Raw genomic sequence first — 18,882 nt, 5'->3', positions numbered from 1 at the left:
GCAAACCCCTCTCTGTAGTGTTGCCATTCCTTTTCTCAACACTTAAAAGACGTTTAGGGAATGAAGACACCAAGTGATGAAGCGTTTCAGGTGTAATTTTGTCCCATGCTTCCAATTAGTTCCATTTTAAGGTGTGCCACAGTACAGGGTCTTCTTTTGTCACATTTTGCATTTTAAAATGTGCCACATGTTCTCTGTTGGGGACGGGACTGCAGGCAGGCCAGTTCAACACCCACACCCTCTTCTTACGCAGCCACACTACTGTAATGTGTGCAGTCTTGTTGAAATATGCATGGGCGTTCCTGGAAAAGAGGTTTTCTTGAAGGCAGCTTATATTACTCCAAACTCTCTAATAGTACTTTTCGGCATTAATGCTGCCATCACAGAAGTGTGAGTCACCTTTGCCAATGGCAGTGACTCCACTGTATGGCGGTCCATCCCAGATGCCTCTGAGCCCATGAAGTTACATCGCTTATAAATGAATGACGTTTCTTGATCCAGTGCCATCTGTGGGATCATAGAGCATAGTTATTCAGCTTTGGCTTAAACACTGAAATTCCTCCAAAATTCTTAGACCACCATAGAGGAAATATCAAAATTTCTTTCTGTCTTTCTTAAGCAACATTGTTTTTAAACATTTCAGCAATTTTCTCTCACATTTGTTAGTAAACTGTCGATCCTCAGCCCATTCAGCCCATCATTGCTCCTAAAAGACTAAGCCTTTCCTGGATGCTGCTTTTGTACCAAATTCTGAATATGTTTAATTATTTTACCTTATTTATATATTACTAGCCCTACATTGCCCCCGTCCCAACTTTCTTCGGAATGTGTTGCAGGCCTGAATGGCAGGAATGTATATTTATAAATGAAATTAAATGAATTACCAGACACAAAACGTGAAATATCATAATGTTCATGATGTTTGCGATGAAAGACAAGTCAAAGAAAATTTTTGAAATCACTGCTTTCTTTGTTTATTTGCAGTTTCCATACCGTTCCAACTTTTTCTGATTTGGGGTGGTAACACACCTAACATTACTCGGACTAAACCTGTGCCGTTGCATGCTTCAGACATTATTAATCAATACTGAATTCACAGGGCGAGATCGGTATTTGTATTCCGTTGTTCACTAGATCCATGAGGTTGTCCTACAGTTTCTTTGGTGGTCTGATTTCTACTAAAATGTGGAAGACAGTGATCAGATGGTTGCACTCTCTGTTACATCTTCACTGGAAAGATGTTCACTATTATCTTCACTATTATCTTTTGTCTTTGGTGATATTATTTGGATCGCAAGTACTAAATGTGTTGCATGTTAAATGTTACGTACAATAATTATTTCATATCTGACATCTTCCATCGTATCTACTGTGCCAAGTGCTAAGGCTGCACAATATTGACAAAACATATTGCGAATATATTCCCACATATTGTGATACACTTCGTATTAAAAAGCAGTGGGGAACCCTCAGGGCCTTTCAGTGAACTACATTTTTTTATTATTATTATTATTTAATAGGATAGGAAAACAAAAGGGGTACAGTTCTGAACTGGAAAACTGTCCAATCAGGATTTTTCCTGATGGTATCTAGGTGGTATCTAGGCAGATCAAGCCAAGCTAGCACTCCCGTTGCAGAGGCTTTCTGGAGCTAAACTGAAGGCCTTGCATGTTAGATTAATACTGCATTCAGATGGTCAATGGGAAGCTGTACATTCCAGATGGTTAACTAGTAAATACGTCATCGCTCTGTTTGAGTTGTTTTTTTTTCATTCACTATCAAGTTTACGATTTATACTGGCAGAAGAGATGAAAGGTCACGTTATACATTCCATTTAGCATCCCTAAGTTTCTGGCTTACAAATATGACTTTGTTTGTAACTTCTTGAGTCGAAAAAGCAAAATTAGGCCATGGCAGAATGATAAGTTGGTCCATTTGTAATCATGTGGTGATTTTCAGTAAGTGGGACAAAATATTGTGAGGAAACATCATAAAGTAGCTCTATAATAGGGATCTCTACTGAAGGAGTTAATATAAAACTGCTGTATACAAAGTAAAATGTTTGTTAATGTCTGTTATGAGTTTCAATGTCTGTCCTTATTTTAGAACAGACATAAAAATGAACGTGCCTCAGTGTTCGCTTAGTGCTGGCATGCTACTAGAATCCCATAGGGATGCTAGATGAAATTAGCATAATAGTAGAGGTGTTTTTTTTTTTTTTTTTTTTAATGTGTGGCCCGAACTGAAAGCCCAGAAAGTCCTGGCTCTCCACTGTTGAAAAGATACCCTTGTTGTAACATTATTGAGGATTGGCCCTCATTATTTTGCAAAAGTTCTCCAGAATTCACCACATGAACTTTATTCATCAAAAAACTGTAAGGACTTTTGTGTGGAACATCGAACAATGATCAGGATTCTCACAACACATTATGAAAAAAAAGAATAATTGTGGCTCATTTGCATATTGCAACCTTCCGCACCCCAGTTTGTGATGACTATTAGCAAATGATATATTGAGCAGCCCTACTGAGCTCTAATTGTTCAGTGTTCTGAATTGTAGCTGAACTGTAGTGAGACCTCATAGATCTGGTGCTTCACAGGGCACATATAATGATGTGATTATGGTGGTGATGATGATGATTGTGTCATTCCAGATTCTAGCTGAGCAGTAGCCACAGCATGTATGATGTGATGAATATGCATGTGGAAATGTTGAAGGGGTTTACATGGGTTTTTCTGGGGTCAACGAAAGGTTCCATGCAAATCCAGTTGTGCTGGAGAGAGGCAGACCAGAGACCATTTGGACCAAATTTAAAGAAATACAATTGATTTTTACATTATTTACGTTAGTAAGCTTCACCATATTTACAGTTCCATGCAAAACCTTTGGCGCCTCCACTCAAATTACTTGATTTGTTGAATTTGTAAGAGAAAAATATGTTCACACATCCACTACAGAGAACACAATTCAATGCACAATTACTGTTTATTTGCTGTAAAAAAAAAAGAGATGGCACATTTTATACTTTGTTTTTTTTTCTTCCAACATATTAAACTCAGCAAACAAACATAAATTGTGAACTGAAATTTAAAAAATATCTTATTTAAGTTTGTTTCCTTATTTAAGTTATTTGGCTTCCACTTAGAAATTCAATCAAATTTGACCAGGGGTCTTCAAACATCTGCATATGACTATAAATTCACACATATTCTGTTGGCGCAAGAAAAAGCACATCATCCATTTATCATTTTTTTAAATATAGATGTAGATGTTATTGTAATAATGGAAAATAATTTTCTACACTTACTAATACAAGTGTGGCTGTGTAGTATGGACTGTATGTTCCTCCACTTTCACCTAAAAATAGTGTTATGTTGCGTTTGAATGACCTTGTAACATTTCGATTTTTCAAATTTACTACAAAGTTGCACTTGAATGGCACCTGAATTAAAACAACTACTATTTATCATTTAATAATCTGACAATTTTCCAACTGTACAAGCTAAAAAGGAATGTCTGAATGCACCATACACACTAGTGTAAAACTGGAAGATGGTTGCTTCTCCACCTCTCTCCCATCAACTTCTGGGATATACGTGGTGGGTGGTCCTGGCTCGGGATTGGATGCTTTTTTAGCGTGACTCAAAGCTTTTGTGTTGCACGTCATTGGTCAGGTTCTCAATGAAGGTCCGGATCAGGTGGTGATGCAGAAGTCGTCCAGGTCGTTCGGTCACCAGGGCAGCAGCCGGCACCGGACACGCAGCAGAGACCGTGAGAGGAGCCGGGACAGAGAGCAGGAACGAGAACGAGACAGCGAGTGGCCAGCCGAGAGGATATCTGAAGCCCACTCTCAGGTACTGCAGGGGGGCCTCTCTTTGCCAAAGTAAAAACATCTACAAAGAACCTAAAGAGATGAGAAGATTAGTTAGTTAGATTAGATACTGAGAAGATTAGTAGCTTGAATGTTCTTAAATTTAGCCCTTAAAAAGTTACTTATCATAGAAGTAGCCTGTTGCAGCCAATTGTATTTTGAATAGGTTTTACCTGTTATTTACAGATCACTAGGCAAGAACAATAAATTGAATCAGTTCTAAAGAAGGTGTTTTTTGGAGGAATAACAATTTATCTTGACTTTCCGCATAAATCAGAAATACTGGCTTTACACACTTAAACTTTAGTTGCTTGAAATTAACATGAATCTAAATTTCACTTGAGGTGTACAACTTAAAAAAAACTCCAATTGCTAGATTAAATTGGTGGGTAACTCAATTACCTATACAACCAATCATGACGGCCTGACTCAGTAGCTTAACTTTGTAGCCTAGATTAGAATGTTGAGAGGAGCTAAACGCTGCAGTTAGCATGCTGGCCCTCAGTCAGCACATATGGCTAATATAATCCCAGACCGCAGAGAGAGAAGCCAAAGTGAAACCCATCTGGCCAGTCAGCTGAAAAGTCTCATCATAGCTGCTTGCTGATCTATGAAATATAGCAATTGAAATATGGAATGACTTTGGAGTCTGCAGCGATGCTGATATCTTGGTCATTTTTGGACACTCTGCTCTTTTTTTTCCTCTCAGAACCAGCCACTCAAGTCCCTTCGCAAGCTCCTTCATCTCTCCTCCTCATCCTCCTCCAACCAACCTGCCACCCCAGACCTGCGTTTCCCCCACTCTAACCCAGGTTCCTCTAAAGGCGGGAGCTTTGTGGAATCCCGGGGTCATGTGGGAGGGGGCTCGAGTCAGTCCAAGTCCCGTCAGTACCCTCTCCCAGGTCAACTGGAGTCCACGTGGCACTCGGCAGCTCTGGCCCGAGCCGAGGGAAACCCATACCCAGACCAGCTGGCCTCCAAAGCAGGCCAGAACGGACATGGATTTGGCCGCCCATCTCGATCACGGATGCCAAACCTCAACGACCTGAAAGAGACGGCTCTTTAAGCCGAGGGAGCTCAGAAAGCTCTTGAACCACAGCACCGCCCTGAGGCCTGGAGGATTAGAGAGTGAGGGACAGTGTTCTTGACCTCTCATGAATGCTAAGGGTAGGCCTGGACATGTCTTAATCTTTTTTTTTTTTTTTAATCTTCCATATTTAATAGAATTTGTAATATTATTTATGGACTTACTGTATTTTTTGTTATTGGATAAATATAATTTCAATGAAAATATACATATATATGTTTATGTAAGCATAAGATGTATAATTACTAGTTATAATACATTATTCTGCATATAATTCTTATATTTGGTTAAGGATGTTGAATGGTTTGTGTATGAAATATATAAGTTTATAAGAAGAGCATCATTATGACATACGCTGCAACTTTTTCCGTTACATTTATTTTTAAACATTGGGTTAAACATAGGAGCTAAGAGCCAGATCTAATAATAGACTGATGTTTATCACTTGTTAGCTAATAAAATGCAACAGGCAACATGTCTGAGAGCTTTTAAAGGACAAGCCAGAGTCAAGTTCAGTAATTCTGACTCCTACCAAATCCTGCAGCGTCACACCACCACCTGCTGGCCGCAGTCGTTCACTGCATACTGTACACATCAAAAGTTTGCATAAGTTTTAAACAAAAAAAGCTTGTTCAAATGTGTAAAAGCCAGATTCCATTTGTATATTCTCAGGTTTAGTGTTATTTAAACACTGTAAATACTATTTTATTGCAATATTTTGAGACCAACACAGGAAAAATTAGTTTTTAAACTCTTTCTCTGTAGAGATCATCTGAATATATGATTGTGTGGAGGAAAGTAGGTTCAATAATCAGCTTACTGCAATATGTAAACACAATAAATAACTAGCCACCACATTATCAAAGTTCAGCAGATTTTCTTCGGATAAGGCAAAAATATTTCAGTAAATACTGCTATTGACTTGAGTAGTAGTAAGTAGTTACACGAGATGTCAAAAGCCAAGAAGATCTGTAAATACCTTAGCACAGAAATATGCATCCAAAAAATAAACTCTTTAAAGCAAGAGTTTGCAGGCTAATTAGCTGGATTTGGAATAATTGCTTCACTACTGTAAATATATTAGGTTTAGCTTGTATGGCATTAACACCAGCATCACACTACATACATCAGGAGTTCCTCAAACACCAGAGACCCAGAGAGTTTCACAGCCTCTTACTGACACACTTTTACTCCATCACAAATCTATAGCCTTAACTCCTGTGTTTCTCAGAACAAAATAAGAGCTCTACGCAATGTTGTCAAATGACTTTGGTTTCCTTAGATACTGGCTTTACACACTGAAATTTTTTCTGCAACTTTAGTTGCTTGAAATTCAAATGAATGAAAATTTCTGTTGGGTTGCGCAATGTGAAATCTCAGCTCAACTTCATGGACCTAATTTCATGAAATAGTCAGTCAAAATGCCAGTAATGTGACCACATTAAATGACATGCTTTTAAACCACTGATTTCACCAGATCACTCGACAAGAATAAAACAGAAGTTAATCGTTCCAGTGGTGCCAACTAGTGACTGTGCCACGATTTGTTCTTCTAGCAGTTAAGTAGCTAGAAACACTCTTCTCTTTTGACACCCCCTAATTTTGACACCCCGTAATTTTACACAGAGTTTAGATTCATTGAGATCCAAATTATGAAAATGACTACAAAGTAGTACTACGACGACAGCTGCTAATATTAATTTCCAAAGGTTTAACTTCATAATAATATAGTGCATCAAAAAGCTGCTGTTTTGGCTAACCAGTGGAGTAACTGAATGGGTTGCATGCAACTTTCAGTGTTTTTGAAATGATCTGTTATGCCTGTCAAGTTGCATGAAAATCACGTTGCAGGCAACTCACAACATGCAGCTAGTTGCATGAAAGTTTTACCATGTAAAACCAGCCTTAGGTTGGCTTTACACTGTGAAAGTTTCATTAAAAATGAGTTGCTTGAGATTTATTTGAAACTAAGTTTCATAAAACAGCTATTCAGACCACATAACATGCTTAACATGCGCAGAACAGATTAAAATGATGAAGTTTAGGTATTTTTGGCATTTTAAGCAATCTCAATGACTGGAAAAGAACAGCAACAAAGTTGACGCAAATATGCAAATAACACATCGTGGGTCGTTTTCTATATCGAGAAGAATATCACATCTAAAAAATACAAATTAGTGGAGTAATCAAACGAGTTGGTATGTGAAAATGCCACGTTGCGCCAGTGCCAATGCAATTATGTTGCATGTAGCTAGTTGCATGAAATTTTCACTGTGTAAAGCCAGCCTTAAAGTGTTTTTCAACCTACCGTTTGCCTGTATATGTAATTTGTATGCCATGAACAATAATTTTAATGCTTAGCAAAGGGTATTTTTTACAATTTCTTATTCTTACAGTTGAAGCCAGTGGGCTGGTACTGAAGCAACTGGCAGTTCTATTCTATTTTAAAGCTGGCAGTGTACATAAACTGAAACAATGTCTTTAAAGGCCAAACAACACAGTGGGTTGAGTGTGTACAGTATGCTGTGTGCTAAACAGAACTCCTGGTCACTGTGTAGTTTGGTCTGAGACCTCCCTCTGACTGTGATAGGTCTTAATCACTGTATTATTCATTCTGCAACCTCGCCCAGACCACGATTGGTCCTAATCCCCACATCATTAGTTCTGAAACCTCCTTTGATGTCAGTGGGTCCAGTGCATGAAGTGGGCGTCTAGCGTACTTCCATAAGCTTACTTACAACATTCCTCAGCACTGGTTTGGCGATACGTTCACTGCATTTCATTCTTTCATCATTTAAAGTGTACTGCTGGCTTATTTTGGAGTATACACAGACTGGCCTCCTTGTCTCACACTCTTTGTCCATTTTATCAGCTCCACTTACCATGCAGGTACTTTGTAGTTCTACAATTACAGACTGTAGTCCATCTGTTTCTCTGCATACTTTGTTAGCACCATTTAACCCTGTTCTTCAATGGTCAGGACCCTCACAGAGCAGATATTATTGGGTGGTGGATCATTTTCAGTACTGCAGCGACACTGACTGGTGTGTTAGTGTGTGTCCACAGCAGTGCTGCTGGAGTTTTAAACACCTCAGTGTCACTGCTGAGACTGAGAAGCATCCACCAACCAAAAATATCCAGCCAACAGCGTCCTGTGACCACTGATGAAGGACTAGAGGGTGACCAACACAAACTGTGCAGAAACAGATGAGCTATCTAAAAGGTGGACCAACAGGGTAAGAGTGGGCAGTAAGTGGACACAGCGTTTAAAAACTCCAGCAGCCCTGCTGTGTCTGATCCACTCGCACAAGCACAACACACACGAACACACCACCACCACGTCAGTGTCACTGCTGAGAATGATCTTCCACCCAAATAGTACCTGCTCTGTGAGGGTCCATGGGGTTCCTGAGCACTGAAGAACAGGGTAAAAGGGGGTAACAGAGTATCAGAGAAACAGATGGACTACAGTCTGTAACTGTAGAACTACAAAGTGCAGCTACAGAGTAAGTGGAGCTGATAAAATGGACAAAGAGTGTAGAAACAAGGAGGTGTACTTAATAACAGTCGTGTACGTGGAAATTATTGTCCGTGGTAATCAGCTATACAATACAGATGGTGCAGACTGAGATTAGGTTGATAAACTGGAGTATTCCTTAAACAGTGCACTTTGAATACAGTTCTCAGATGAAACGCTTGTGGCTCTTCCCACGATGTGGTGAGTATCATCGCACACAGTGTACAATAACGATCGCAGCATCTGTAACTTAGAGTATCCACAACCTATCTAGGAGTCTTTTGCATCATACTTGTGATATATATGCAGTCGATATATTCCAGGCACTGCGACTTAAGACGTGACAGTGGACCTCTGTCTCTGTTGTAAACTAACTGTAACCTGGGATAAAGGGTTTTTACTATAGACACTGGGTGTATTACACTAATACCAATGTGTGACTTTTGATTTGGTTATATTTATAGCAGCGTATCAGCTATTGAGAACAAGTGAAACGATTTTATTTGGTCTAATAGAGACATGACATGGTAGCATAGATTAATGTTTCATCTGCAGCAGCGAGTATTTTTTTTTTTTTTCACAGGTTAATGCCGTTACTAGGGAGACGCTCAGTTCTCAAACTGTTTCTTGTTTACACCTGTTATGGACAGTAATCTCTCTCAATAAACCTTGTGGACTCTGTTCTCATTTCCAAAAGCGGAAATCGGGGTCTTTCTTCAGCGTTCCTGCTGCATTTCTCTCAGGTTATCCTAACCAACGAACCAATCATTCTCTACCGCTTGCTCTCTCTGGCCACCTCTCTCTCTAAATCATTAGCATTGTCACTGTAAATAATGAATATTCAGGTTCATCTGCCCTGTGACATTCATTAATATGCAACAGCTTAAGATTTAAAGGAACAGTACACCAAATTTAGGATGGCTGGATATGTGTTCTAAGCCAGAAATGTATGTTAATGTAATTTTACCTTACCTTTAATAGCTATATTTTGGGAATCTTTCAATATACTGTACATGTTCCGGCCCCTTCTGGTATCATCCCAGAACGTTAGGAATGAAAGCCTCTATGCAAAGCAGAGAAAAGGTGTTTTGTGGATTTCTGGGCTTTCCAGATGTCACTATTAAAAACATATTCATCTGGAAATTATGTCCACGTTTTAAATGTACTTGTTTCAATTGTGTACATTATTTGCATCAGTTTGTTTATTTCCAGTCAGTTAAGGCAATTAAATACAAGTTACCACTTATCTTTCTGGGTCACAGAGAGGGGTGACCCAGCGTTCATTGCGCAGAAAGCAGGATAGAAGTAGAGAACACCATCAGGTTATTGTAAAATAAACAATAATAAATCAGTACGTGTGTATGACAAAGAGATGGACTGTGTGTGTGTGTGTGTGTGTGTGTGTGTGTGTGTGTGTGTGTGTGTGTGTGTGTGTGCGTGTGTGTGTGCGCGCATGTGTTTACATGTCACCCCATCATCAGCCAACAATACTACCAGATACTTGAATCACCTCACTCACGTTTCCAGTATAAAAGACCACTCAACACTACAAGTCTGAAAGGATGTGTAGCTGATGTGTAGCTGTTACTGAGAAATGGAAATAGACCAAATAGAAGAACATTTGTGCTAAAACACCAACACTAATATTGAACATCTGAGATGTGGAGTAAGGTTTCATAGGTGTACGTTTGTAATTGGGATAACTTGGTAGAACTGAACTTCTGTAGGTGTGGAAAATCATCCCTGCAGATTTCTTTGAACGGCTGAGTCTCCTGGAAAGAATGGAAGCTGTAGTAATTGTGAAGTGTGGACAAACTAAATACTGAAAATGCTGATATTATATTTAGTTCTCAAGGTCCCTGTGGGTTTTTTTATTAAATATGCTTTATGTTTTTTCCTGATGCGGAAAAATGACTCTTTCGTATTTAATGGCTGGATAATGAATTTGACAGGCATCAGGGGTGCACAACTGCAGTCATGGATGGTTTATTGGGTCCCCCTAGTCAGATGGTGGGGGTGGTCTTTGACTTTTGCACAGTAGTGAAGAACACACGTCTTTACTTCAGTTTACTACCTTTTGTCAGTAATAATGTTTATATATTTTATTCATGTGGGAAAGATGTACACATCTGCATCAAGTAAATTCAGTGTATTGCTTTTTTTCTGCGTACACTCACATTTGCATACACACAAACTGGCAAACACAGTAATACACTTTTCATTCACTCAGATCAGCCTGAATAATCCATCTCTCTCATCATAATGACTATGTGATTCATTTGATTACATTTGCTGGAATTAAATGTCAGCCCTTTTGAGAGGTTAGTAGACGATAACATTGGTTTTGATGTCTAACAATGTGAGTAAGAGAATGTAGTCCTAAAACATTGGGATTGGTCACTGGCAGCCTTGTTCAGGTGCATTTGTTCATGCACGTGAGCACCTCCATGCGGATGGCGATGCGCGTGTGCCAGCCCAGAGGCAGCAGGCGGATGTAGCGTGCCACGATGGGTGGCCGCAGCAGGTTCTGCACCATGGAGGAGCGGTCAGAGTTCCCGTAGAACACCTGAGAGAAGAGAAACAGACCAGTGAGACAGACACAGTAACACCCAGCACAGCATGTTTTTGTTGAATTAAGCCTTACAGATTGCAGTTGTGGCTACCAGTGGAGGAGAATTGTTCCTCCTGTAATACGACTGGCTAGCTGCATTTTCTCTTTTTCTCTTTGATTGGCTAGTAAAATTGTCCTACTCTGACCGCCCATTCCATTCTCTCTCCTGCAATCTGATTGGCCAATTGAATTATCAACCCTGCTCCCTGGTTGGTTCATTAAATTTTCTCTCCTGTAGCATGAATTACTTTACTTCTCTGCCCTGTGAGAATCAACATTAAAGCAACATTATGTAACAATTTTAACAGCTTTAATTAATGTTGACAGTACATTGACTTATAATAGGGAGAATGGCCTGTCAATGCCTCTTCAGGCGTGGAACGCCTGGTATAGCGCTATGTAACTTTGGCGGAGCGAGGATGAAACCTCTCAGAAGATCTGTGTAACGATTTATGGCACCACGACACACAAAAACAACAGTTACGGCTTTTCAGCTAGCTATATGAAGAAGCTCTGTATTTCCAGCATGGATGTCATGGCAGAGGCTGCGAAGAGTCTGAAGAAAACATCGGAGGAATCGAGGAAGAAAAAAAGAGACCGAGCAAAAACTAGAACAGAGTAAATCTCAGACTGGATTTCACTTGTTGAGAACTAAAAAACATAAAAGGATGCAAGACAGATGCCGAGCTGGCCTTCTTCCTGTTGTATTAGTAAGTATAATAACTTATTGGCTGGCTCACTTTGTCTTGTGTTGTTGCGCTTGCTTGGTTATGCTGTGTTAGCAAAGCTGTCGACTCACTGGTTTTTGATCATAAGCTGTCACTCATTTCAACAGAGGTTTAGCTGATAGCTAGACATCCCGAGGTAATGTTAGCGAACTTGCTAGTTAACGCATCAGTACTGGTAATAAGTGCTCTTGCGTTAGTGGCTGTCTGGCCATTTTATTTGATTACACATTATGAAACTCATCATTATCCTTTAGCCTCTCAATAAATGCACATGTCCAATTCTCCGATACCAATTCTCCCATAATGCTGCTTTAAATTACCCCTCCTGCAGTCTGACTGGTTGAATCTTCCCTACTACTATCAGTCCTATAACTTGGCTGGCTAGTTGAATTTTCATTGAATACAGGTGCGGTGTGTTTAATGGGAGCATGTGAGATCTTATCCACGTTTCTCACCCTGTTGTTTCCTGTCTGGTCTTTGTAGTAGATCCAGTTGAGGTGCTCATAGGTGCGGTACTGCAGGCTGTACTTGGTCATCCACTCATCTGCATCACAGCGGCCCTGAGTGAGAATCCCTGAGACCACTTGCACTTCCAGCAGGTCGATCTGCAGCCACTGGTTAGTGTCCTGGAACTTAGACAGCCATGCACAGCTGGAGAGAAGAGAATTGGAGGACAGAATAGAATATTATGAAGAATTTTCCAATCAAATGTTATTTCTCAGTTACTTTTCATTTAAGGAAACAAAAAAGTTGTGCATTTGTAACTATTTTGGTTATAAAGAGTTTTTGGGGGAAAAAAACAACAACAGTGAATGTGAATATTAATAAAATATTAATTTTAACATTTAATAATGCTAATAATTATATAATAATAATCATTTTTATTTCTGTAATAAAGGTTGTACTGATGAATATAGCATTGATATGTCTTACAGCCCCAACTCCCAACATCATCATCAAAAAAATTCAAAAGTGGTCTACAATGCGTTTTGCCTCAAAACCCTTCATAAACCCTCAAAGTAATAGCAAATTTATTTAAAGTTTTTTCTGTAAGTGCTTGGCAAGCCACCAACCACTTAGGAGTCTCTTTTTTGTGTTATACCAGTCAGTGTAGGCTGATCTGTAAATTTGTGGATTTGGAGAATGGAGTGCAGGTGAAGCTTGGATGAATATAGCTCAGGTCAGGTACTGAGACTCACCCATATCCCTGGCTATTCAGACGGGCTTTGCCAGGCGTCCAGGCAGAGAACCAGCCCACATATTGCTCCTGGTTAGAGCAGGCGATCTGGTCTGAAGTCACCAAGCTAGACTCGAAGCCCAGGGGCTTGTGGTAAGGGCACTCTGGGGACACACAGAGGAAAAAACAATGAGGCTTGGGTTTCCACACACAGATAAAGCCCCCACTGAATTACTCCACAGTTTACTCCACATTGTTCAGTGAACGTCATTTTGGCCCCCATGACTTGATCTTCACTCACAGCTCGTTCAAACAAGAGGAGAATTTCTGTCAAAAGTGCGAACCGACAGTCAATACCACACTCCCGTTTGCTAGAAGATGAAGAGATATTTTATTTTTATTTTAATTTGTGTTGAAGAAACATTGTGTATCATTTTGCCTTGGTGCTCTCATTTCACAACATTGAAATAAATGGAAAAAGTCAAACCTATCTATGCACAATGTTTGATGGGTGGAGTCATTGTCCTAAACCCCCATCAACATCCATCGGTGAAAAGAGACCACCCTAGAACCTCAACTAACCAGATGTTATTTGGATGGTGGACAGTAAAACTCCAGCCATCCCACTAAGCCTCATACCAGCACAACACACAGTACCGTATCACTGCCATGTTGGTGTCACTGCTGTGCTGTTGATGATCTGTTAAGCTGTTGATAATATCTGGTAAGCGGTGGTCCTGTGGTGGTCCCGTGGGCTAATAAATGATATAGTCAGTAACAGGACTTCAGTCAGAACTGTAAATCTTCACCCTTCACCTATATTGTAGGTGTTTCTGATAAAATGGCCAGTGAATATGTATGTATAATGTATAATGTATAATGTGTAAATATTTGTGTGACGTTTTTGTTATTTTGTACAGTTTCTCTGAAATTAGTTAAACTCAGACTAAACTTGTTCTGTACCTGGATATCCAGCACCACATGTCGAGTCCAGCCTTTATCACATAAATAAAAATAAGGAAACAGTTGCCTATTTACTCCAGGCTTGAGATGCAGCAGCCACCTTAGGCTGCTCGGGTGACCTTTCTAAACCTTGATGAGCACGCAGAGCTGCAGAACATGTGTCCTCACGTGTGTTCTCATGCTGGCCCTCAGGTTACTGTGGTGTGCTTTGGGTACAGAGGGGAACACAGGCCCTATTCTGAGCCCTGTAATCTTACCATCACATCACTGCATTAGTAATGAGATTACATGCTGGCAGCCTGCCTTTTCTCTACCGTTACCCTCTTCCTTCTGACTCATCCTCTACCCTCTCCATTCTTCTGCAGGACTCTGACTGTGCTTTGACCTTGCACACCTAAAACCGTGGTTATAGCAACTGTTCCTATATAATACAGGAGCCTTTGTAGCGAATTAGTTCAGACAAAGAAACGATCTATGAGGCATTAACAGAGATAGTAATCAGCTAAATATGTACAAATTCATTTTAAAGTAATGAATTTAAAAGTAAATTTGAAAGATTTAGACTTCATTTTTAAATAAAAGTATTCAAAAATGCTGTCCCGTGTCTTCTTGTCATAACAGAAACACAAGTCCATAGGCGGAGCCTTATTTTAGCCAAACCCCTGCGTTTTAGAGCAGGAAGAAGACTGAGTCCCTGTCCCTCATGGCCACATGGTGAGCAGTTAGATCCCACTGTTTTAAAAGTACATCTGCCCCAAAGTCTGAAAATCAGTGTGTAACATTAAGAATTGTCACTATCAAAGCATTTTTTTGTGTTTTAATAAAAATATCGATGTGATTTTATGTGTGTACAGCTGTGTAAAGCTGGTTTAGCTCGTCATGTACTGGCTACTGTTTTTGAATTCTGCTCAAAATTAGCTAAAATTTCACCACTGAAAGTCACTTCTGAATCATTTTTTACATTTTTGGTAGTGTTATGATTGTTTTGCTGGTAATAAAATGGCATGTTTGATAAAATAAACAGAATTAAGCTAAAACACTGTTTAAAGCGAAAGGAATTTAGTCAAAGGTCCAGGTCAGTTAAAAGTTTCGAACTCTGACTTTGAACCAACTCAGCAGAGTGATCCGTATAGGACAGGTGTCCTAAGGACTAAGCCTAGTCTCACACATGAGAGTGAAACTCACAAGTTACAAAAATAATGTGTGGCCACGACTTGGGAACATGACATGGGAACTAGATAATTGAGTTGTGGCCACGCCTTATTTTTATTTACACAGGAAAATTATTACACTGACAGTGATGATGACAGAATTTTGTAAAACACATTTCGAGCGTATGAAGTTGTGAGATTTATTTTCATGTGCGAGGGCGCTGCAGGAAAGGTGTGGGAACGAGATCCTAATGCATGGCCATGACTTAGTAAGGCATGATCTCATTCCCACACCTCACATTCTCACATGTTAACACACATTATTTTTATTTACATGGGAAGTCTCTGTGGCTCTGTGACACGCTGATATTTGAAGCCAAATCATGTAGACTTTGGGGATTTGGAGACCCCTCTGGTGAAAATATATAACTGCATGCAACATGCAGGAGAACATTTTATAACATTGGTCGTGCTTCGGACCCTCTTCCCCAAGTGGATGAATCTGATTGCGAGTGCAGTGAAAGAGTACAAACACTTATACCACTTATGGCAAGAAACGGCTGTATTTAGCTCAGGTGATCTTTACTCAGCCGTCATAATATTCAGTTTTATTTACCAATATTATTGTATGTAAATGAATCTAGGAAGCTACCAAGCTAATTGGCTTGGTATGTGCACAGTGTAGCCTAAGCTGTGGCTCATAGTCAACTAGCTGATTAGAGGTTCAGAAGCCCAGGTAGCCACAGTAGCTACATAAGCTAGCAGACGTTACAAAACTTCCATTAAGACCTTTGAACCAACATTTAACCACATTGTGATCAAATCTTTAAGAAAAAGCGAAATGCTGGTTCTCTTTAATCACTTCTTTGGGAACTCTTTAAGGGGAAGTTGCCTATAACCTTGTCAAAAGTCTCAAATTCCAGTTTAACCTCTGTAAGCTGGGGGGGGGGGGGCAATGTTACCTGGCATGCAGTCCATGAAGCGGCTGTAGGCAGGTGGTGGGGGGACGGAGGTGGTGTAGAGAGGTGAGGTTACGGTGGGCTTGCTGGGCACAGATTCCGCCTCACAGTCACACGAGCATGCTCTCCCGTTAGCCGAACCCGTCCATGGCTCCATCACCTGCTGCTCTTCCTCCTGCTCCTCAGCTTCATCCTCTTCCTTCTCTCCCTGTCGCACACACACAAAGATTTGCAGAGGAAACACCAACCAAGAGGCGTAACCTTGTAACAGTCTGCAACATCATTGACGTTTCCTTGTATTTCAGCTTTTCTTTATTGTCTTTTTCATGTGGCCATTGCACAACCTCCCTTTATCCATTACAGGTGAACAGGCTGTTTTCATTACTGTGCCTTTAAGACTGATATATGTAAATACCAATATTATAAATGTACATCTGTTCTGATTGGCTGCTCTGTAAGGTAGTCCAGGCTAAAAGATGCAGTAACAACACTCCTTATCATTTCAATGGAAATGAGTTGGCTTAGCTGCTGAGGTGACATTACAACAGTGATTCATGCAAAACGGGCTTTGCAGCCTAGTTTTTGTCCACAGGTGGAGAGGGGACCGAAGGGGACGTTTAGAACCATTGACCGTATTTGCATACTACATTAGACAGTTTTGTTTCAGGGAAATGAAAACAAAAATTTGGTTACATGTCATACTAACCTTGGGATGATGAATAATATCAAATATTGCAATAATTGCAATAAAAGTGCCTGATTTTAGACAAATAATCACTCTTTCTTTTTTTTTTTTTTACATGCCATATTTTTGGCTTTCTGTTTTTGTCTAATCGTTCTAATCTATTGTTAATTGAACAATTGTGAAGAATGTGATTATTTTTAGGTGACACAGACAGAACAGCGTCAACTAAAGATCTACAAACATACACACTTTGAATGCCACTTCCAAGTATTATTAGAACAAATTTTCAGTCTGGCAAAGAAAGCTGAGGAATATGCAAATAAAACAAAAGTTCTGGTACAAACTGTTAACTGACATTAGAAGCCGGCTCAGCCAGTTGGTAATTATATGGGAATGTTATTACCTTCAGGGAAAAAGTAAAGTATGTGGTAAGGCTCTGTAACACTCACAAGTGGTACTTCGTAACTGCGTTTGGATCACAAAAACATTGTTTATCACAATAATTCGACAAATAATTTGAGACCATAATTGTTTTTTCTTAATATACATCCTCAGCCAAGCCTATAAGACAGCCCCTTTGGGCTTCATGTTCTCTCAAGTTATTTCTTGCTTATGCACTTTCAGCAACATAAACACTTCAGTTCTGCAGCGAGACCAGACGTTAAGATTCACAAAGTCTGCCTCATAGTTGTGTTAAACTAATTCACTGACCCACCACTGGCCCAAACTGACTGACCATTGAGCACAGAACTGTGAAGGAAAGAAGCGAAGGCTGTGAATGACAGGGAAGGAAAAGCACTTACCTCCTGGCTGTCCACTCCAATAAACACTGCCCAGGCAACCCACACCACAGCAGGAGAAAGAAAGGACAGAACGGGAAGAGAGAAGGACAGAGAGAAGAAAGGGAGCGATGGAGTAATCTTATGACAATGCTTACATTTTACTCTTCACTTTCCAAAATCCAATTCACAATTCAGTGACTTTCTAGAGCTACTATGACAGTAACTATGCCTCTGGCAACAGAGCTGAAGCCTAAATCACGGCAGTGGCTAAAAGACTTTGGGATACTGAATGTTTTTACAGGATTGGTTCTGTCCAAGAAGCTAATGTTGCGAACAATGACTGAAAGCAGATGACTGTCAATTAGTATAATGCCGATTAAGTCATGGTGGTTACTGGCTTCTCTTTGTTAGCCATGTTAACATGTTGGGTCAAGCAATTCCTTTTTGTATAGGAAATGTCCATCTGAAGTATACTGGCCACTGAGGCACCGAGGCCTTCGCTGTCCTGCTAGCTGTTAGAGCTACACACACAGACACACACTTTACCATCAGTTAAGAGCAGCAGGGTCAGCAGAAACACACTCAGAGCCTTGGACTTCATCCTCCTGTTGAGTGTTGGACTGCTGGACTGCTGGACTGCTGGACTGCCCAGCTCACCAGGCAAGGAGTTTGGATTACAGTAATCCAACAATCACAAGGCACTGCTCATCTTATCCAGTAATACTCCTTATGTCTGTCTCTCTCTCTCTCTCTCTCTCTATTTCTCTCTCTCTCTCTCTTGCTCTCACTCTCGCTCTCTCTCTCTCTCTCTCTCTCTCTCTCTCTCGCTCTCTCTCTCTCTCTCTCTCTCTCTCTCTATTTCTCTCTCTCTCTCTCTTGCTCTCACTCTCGCTCTCTCTCTCTCTCTCTCTCTCTCTCTCGCTCTCTCTCTCTCTCTCTCTCTCTCTCTCTCTCTCTCTCTCTCTCTCTCTCTCTCTCTCTTGCTCTCTCTCTCTCTCTTGCTCTCTCTCTCTCTATATATACCCGTCTCTCTTTCTCTCTCTTTCCTCACATTTCAGGTCACATTTCATTTTGTTTTGGGAGAAATAATAATTTTTAAATTTTTTTAATTAATCCAAATTAAAACAAATCATGAAAGAAGTTCAACCCTAAATGTTGAAAATGAGAAATTGTATTGTTTTTGAAAAATATATGCACGTTTTGAATTTAATGTCGACAACACATTCCAAAAAAGTTGGGACGGGGGCTTGTTTACCACAGTCACCTCTTCTTTTAACAGCACTCTGTAAGCATTTGGGAACTGAGGAGACGCTGCTGTAGTTTTTGCTGAAATGTTTTCCTGTTCTTGTT

General features: G+C 40.1%; 2 protein-coding genes across 6 annotated transcripts in view; one reads left to right on the top strand and one right to left on the bottom strand.

Annotated features, from left to right (window-relative positions):
* Nucleotides 1-7,918, top strand: part of LOC108435570 (cyclin-dependent kinase-like 5) — a 130,145-nt gene extending 122,227 nt beyond the window's left edge. For 2 of the 4 annotated variants that reach the window (XM_017711503.2, XM_037541296.1), the window contains exons 17-18: nt 3,676-3,855; nt 4,582-5,114. In XM_017711503.2, the coding sequence (XP_017566992.1) occupies nt 3,676-3,855; nt 4,582-4,938 (537 nt within the window). In that variant the 3' untranslated portion in view covers nt 4,939-5,114. Of the gene's footprint in view, nt 1-3,675; nt 3,856-4,581 lie in introns of all 4 variants that reach the window. The other 2 variants (XM_037541297.1, XM_017711504.2) reach the window with 2 other exon arrangements.
* A 2,692-nt stretch (nt 7,919-10,610) lies between these two features.
* Nucleotides 10,611-18,221, bottom strand: LOC108435543 (retinoschisin). Of its 2 annotated transcripts, XM_017711447.2 has the most exons (6): nt 18,079-18,221; nt 17,554-17,579; nt 16,069-16,273; nt 13,015-13,156; nt 12,271-12,466; nt 10,611-11,042 (listed from the first exon to the last, which is right to left on the bottom strand). In XM_017711447.2, exons 1-6 carry the CDS (start codon nt 18,131-18,133, stop codon nt 10,890-10,892), a joined length of 777 nt encoding a protein of 258 aa, XP_017566936.2. In that variant the 5' UTR covers nt 18,134-18,221; the 3' UTR covers nt 10,611-10,889. The 2 variants fall into 2 exon arrangements, with proteins under 2 accessions (XP_017566936.2, XP_037397080.1); XM_037541183.1 differs by lacking the exon at nt 17,554-17,579 and having other exon boundaries at nt 18,079-18,219.
* Nucleotides 18,222-18,882: the final 661 nt, after the last annotated feature.

The sequence above is a fragment of the Pygocentrus nattereri genome, chromosome 9, assembly GCF_015220715.1.
Source record: "Pygocentrus nattereri isolate fPygNat1 chromosome 9, fPygNat1.pri, whole genome shotgun sequence".
Taxonomy (NCBI): domain Eukaryota; kingdom Metazoa; phylum Chordata; class Actinopteri; order Characiformes; family Serrasalmidae; genus Pygocentrus; species Pygocentrus nattereri.
This window is presented reverse-complemented; position numbering and strand designations above follow the sequence as displayed.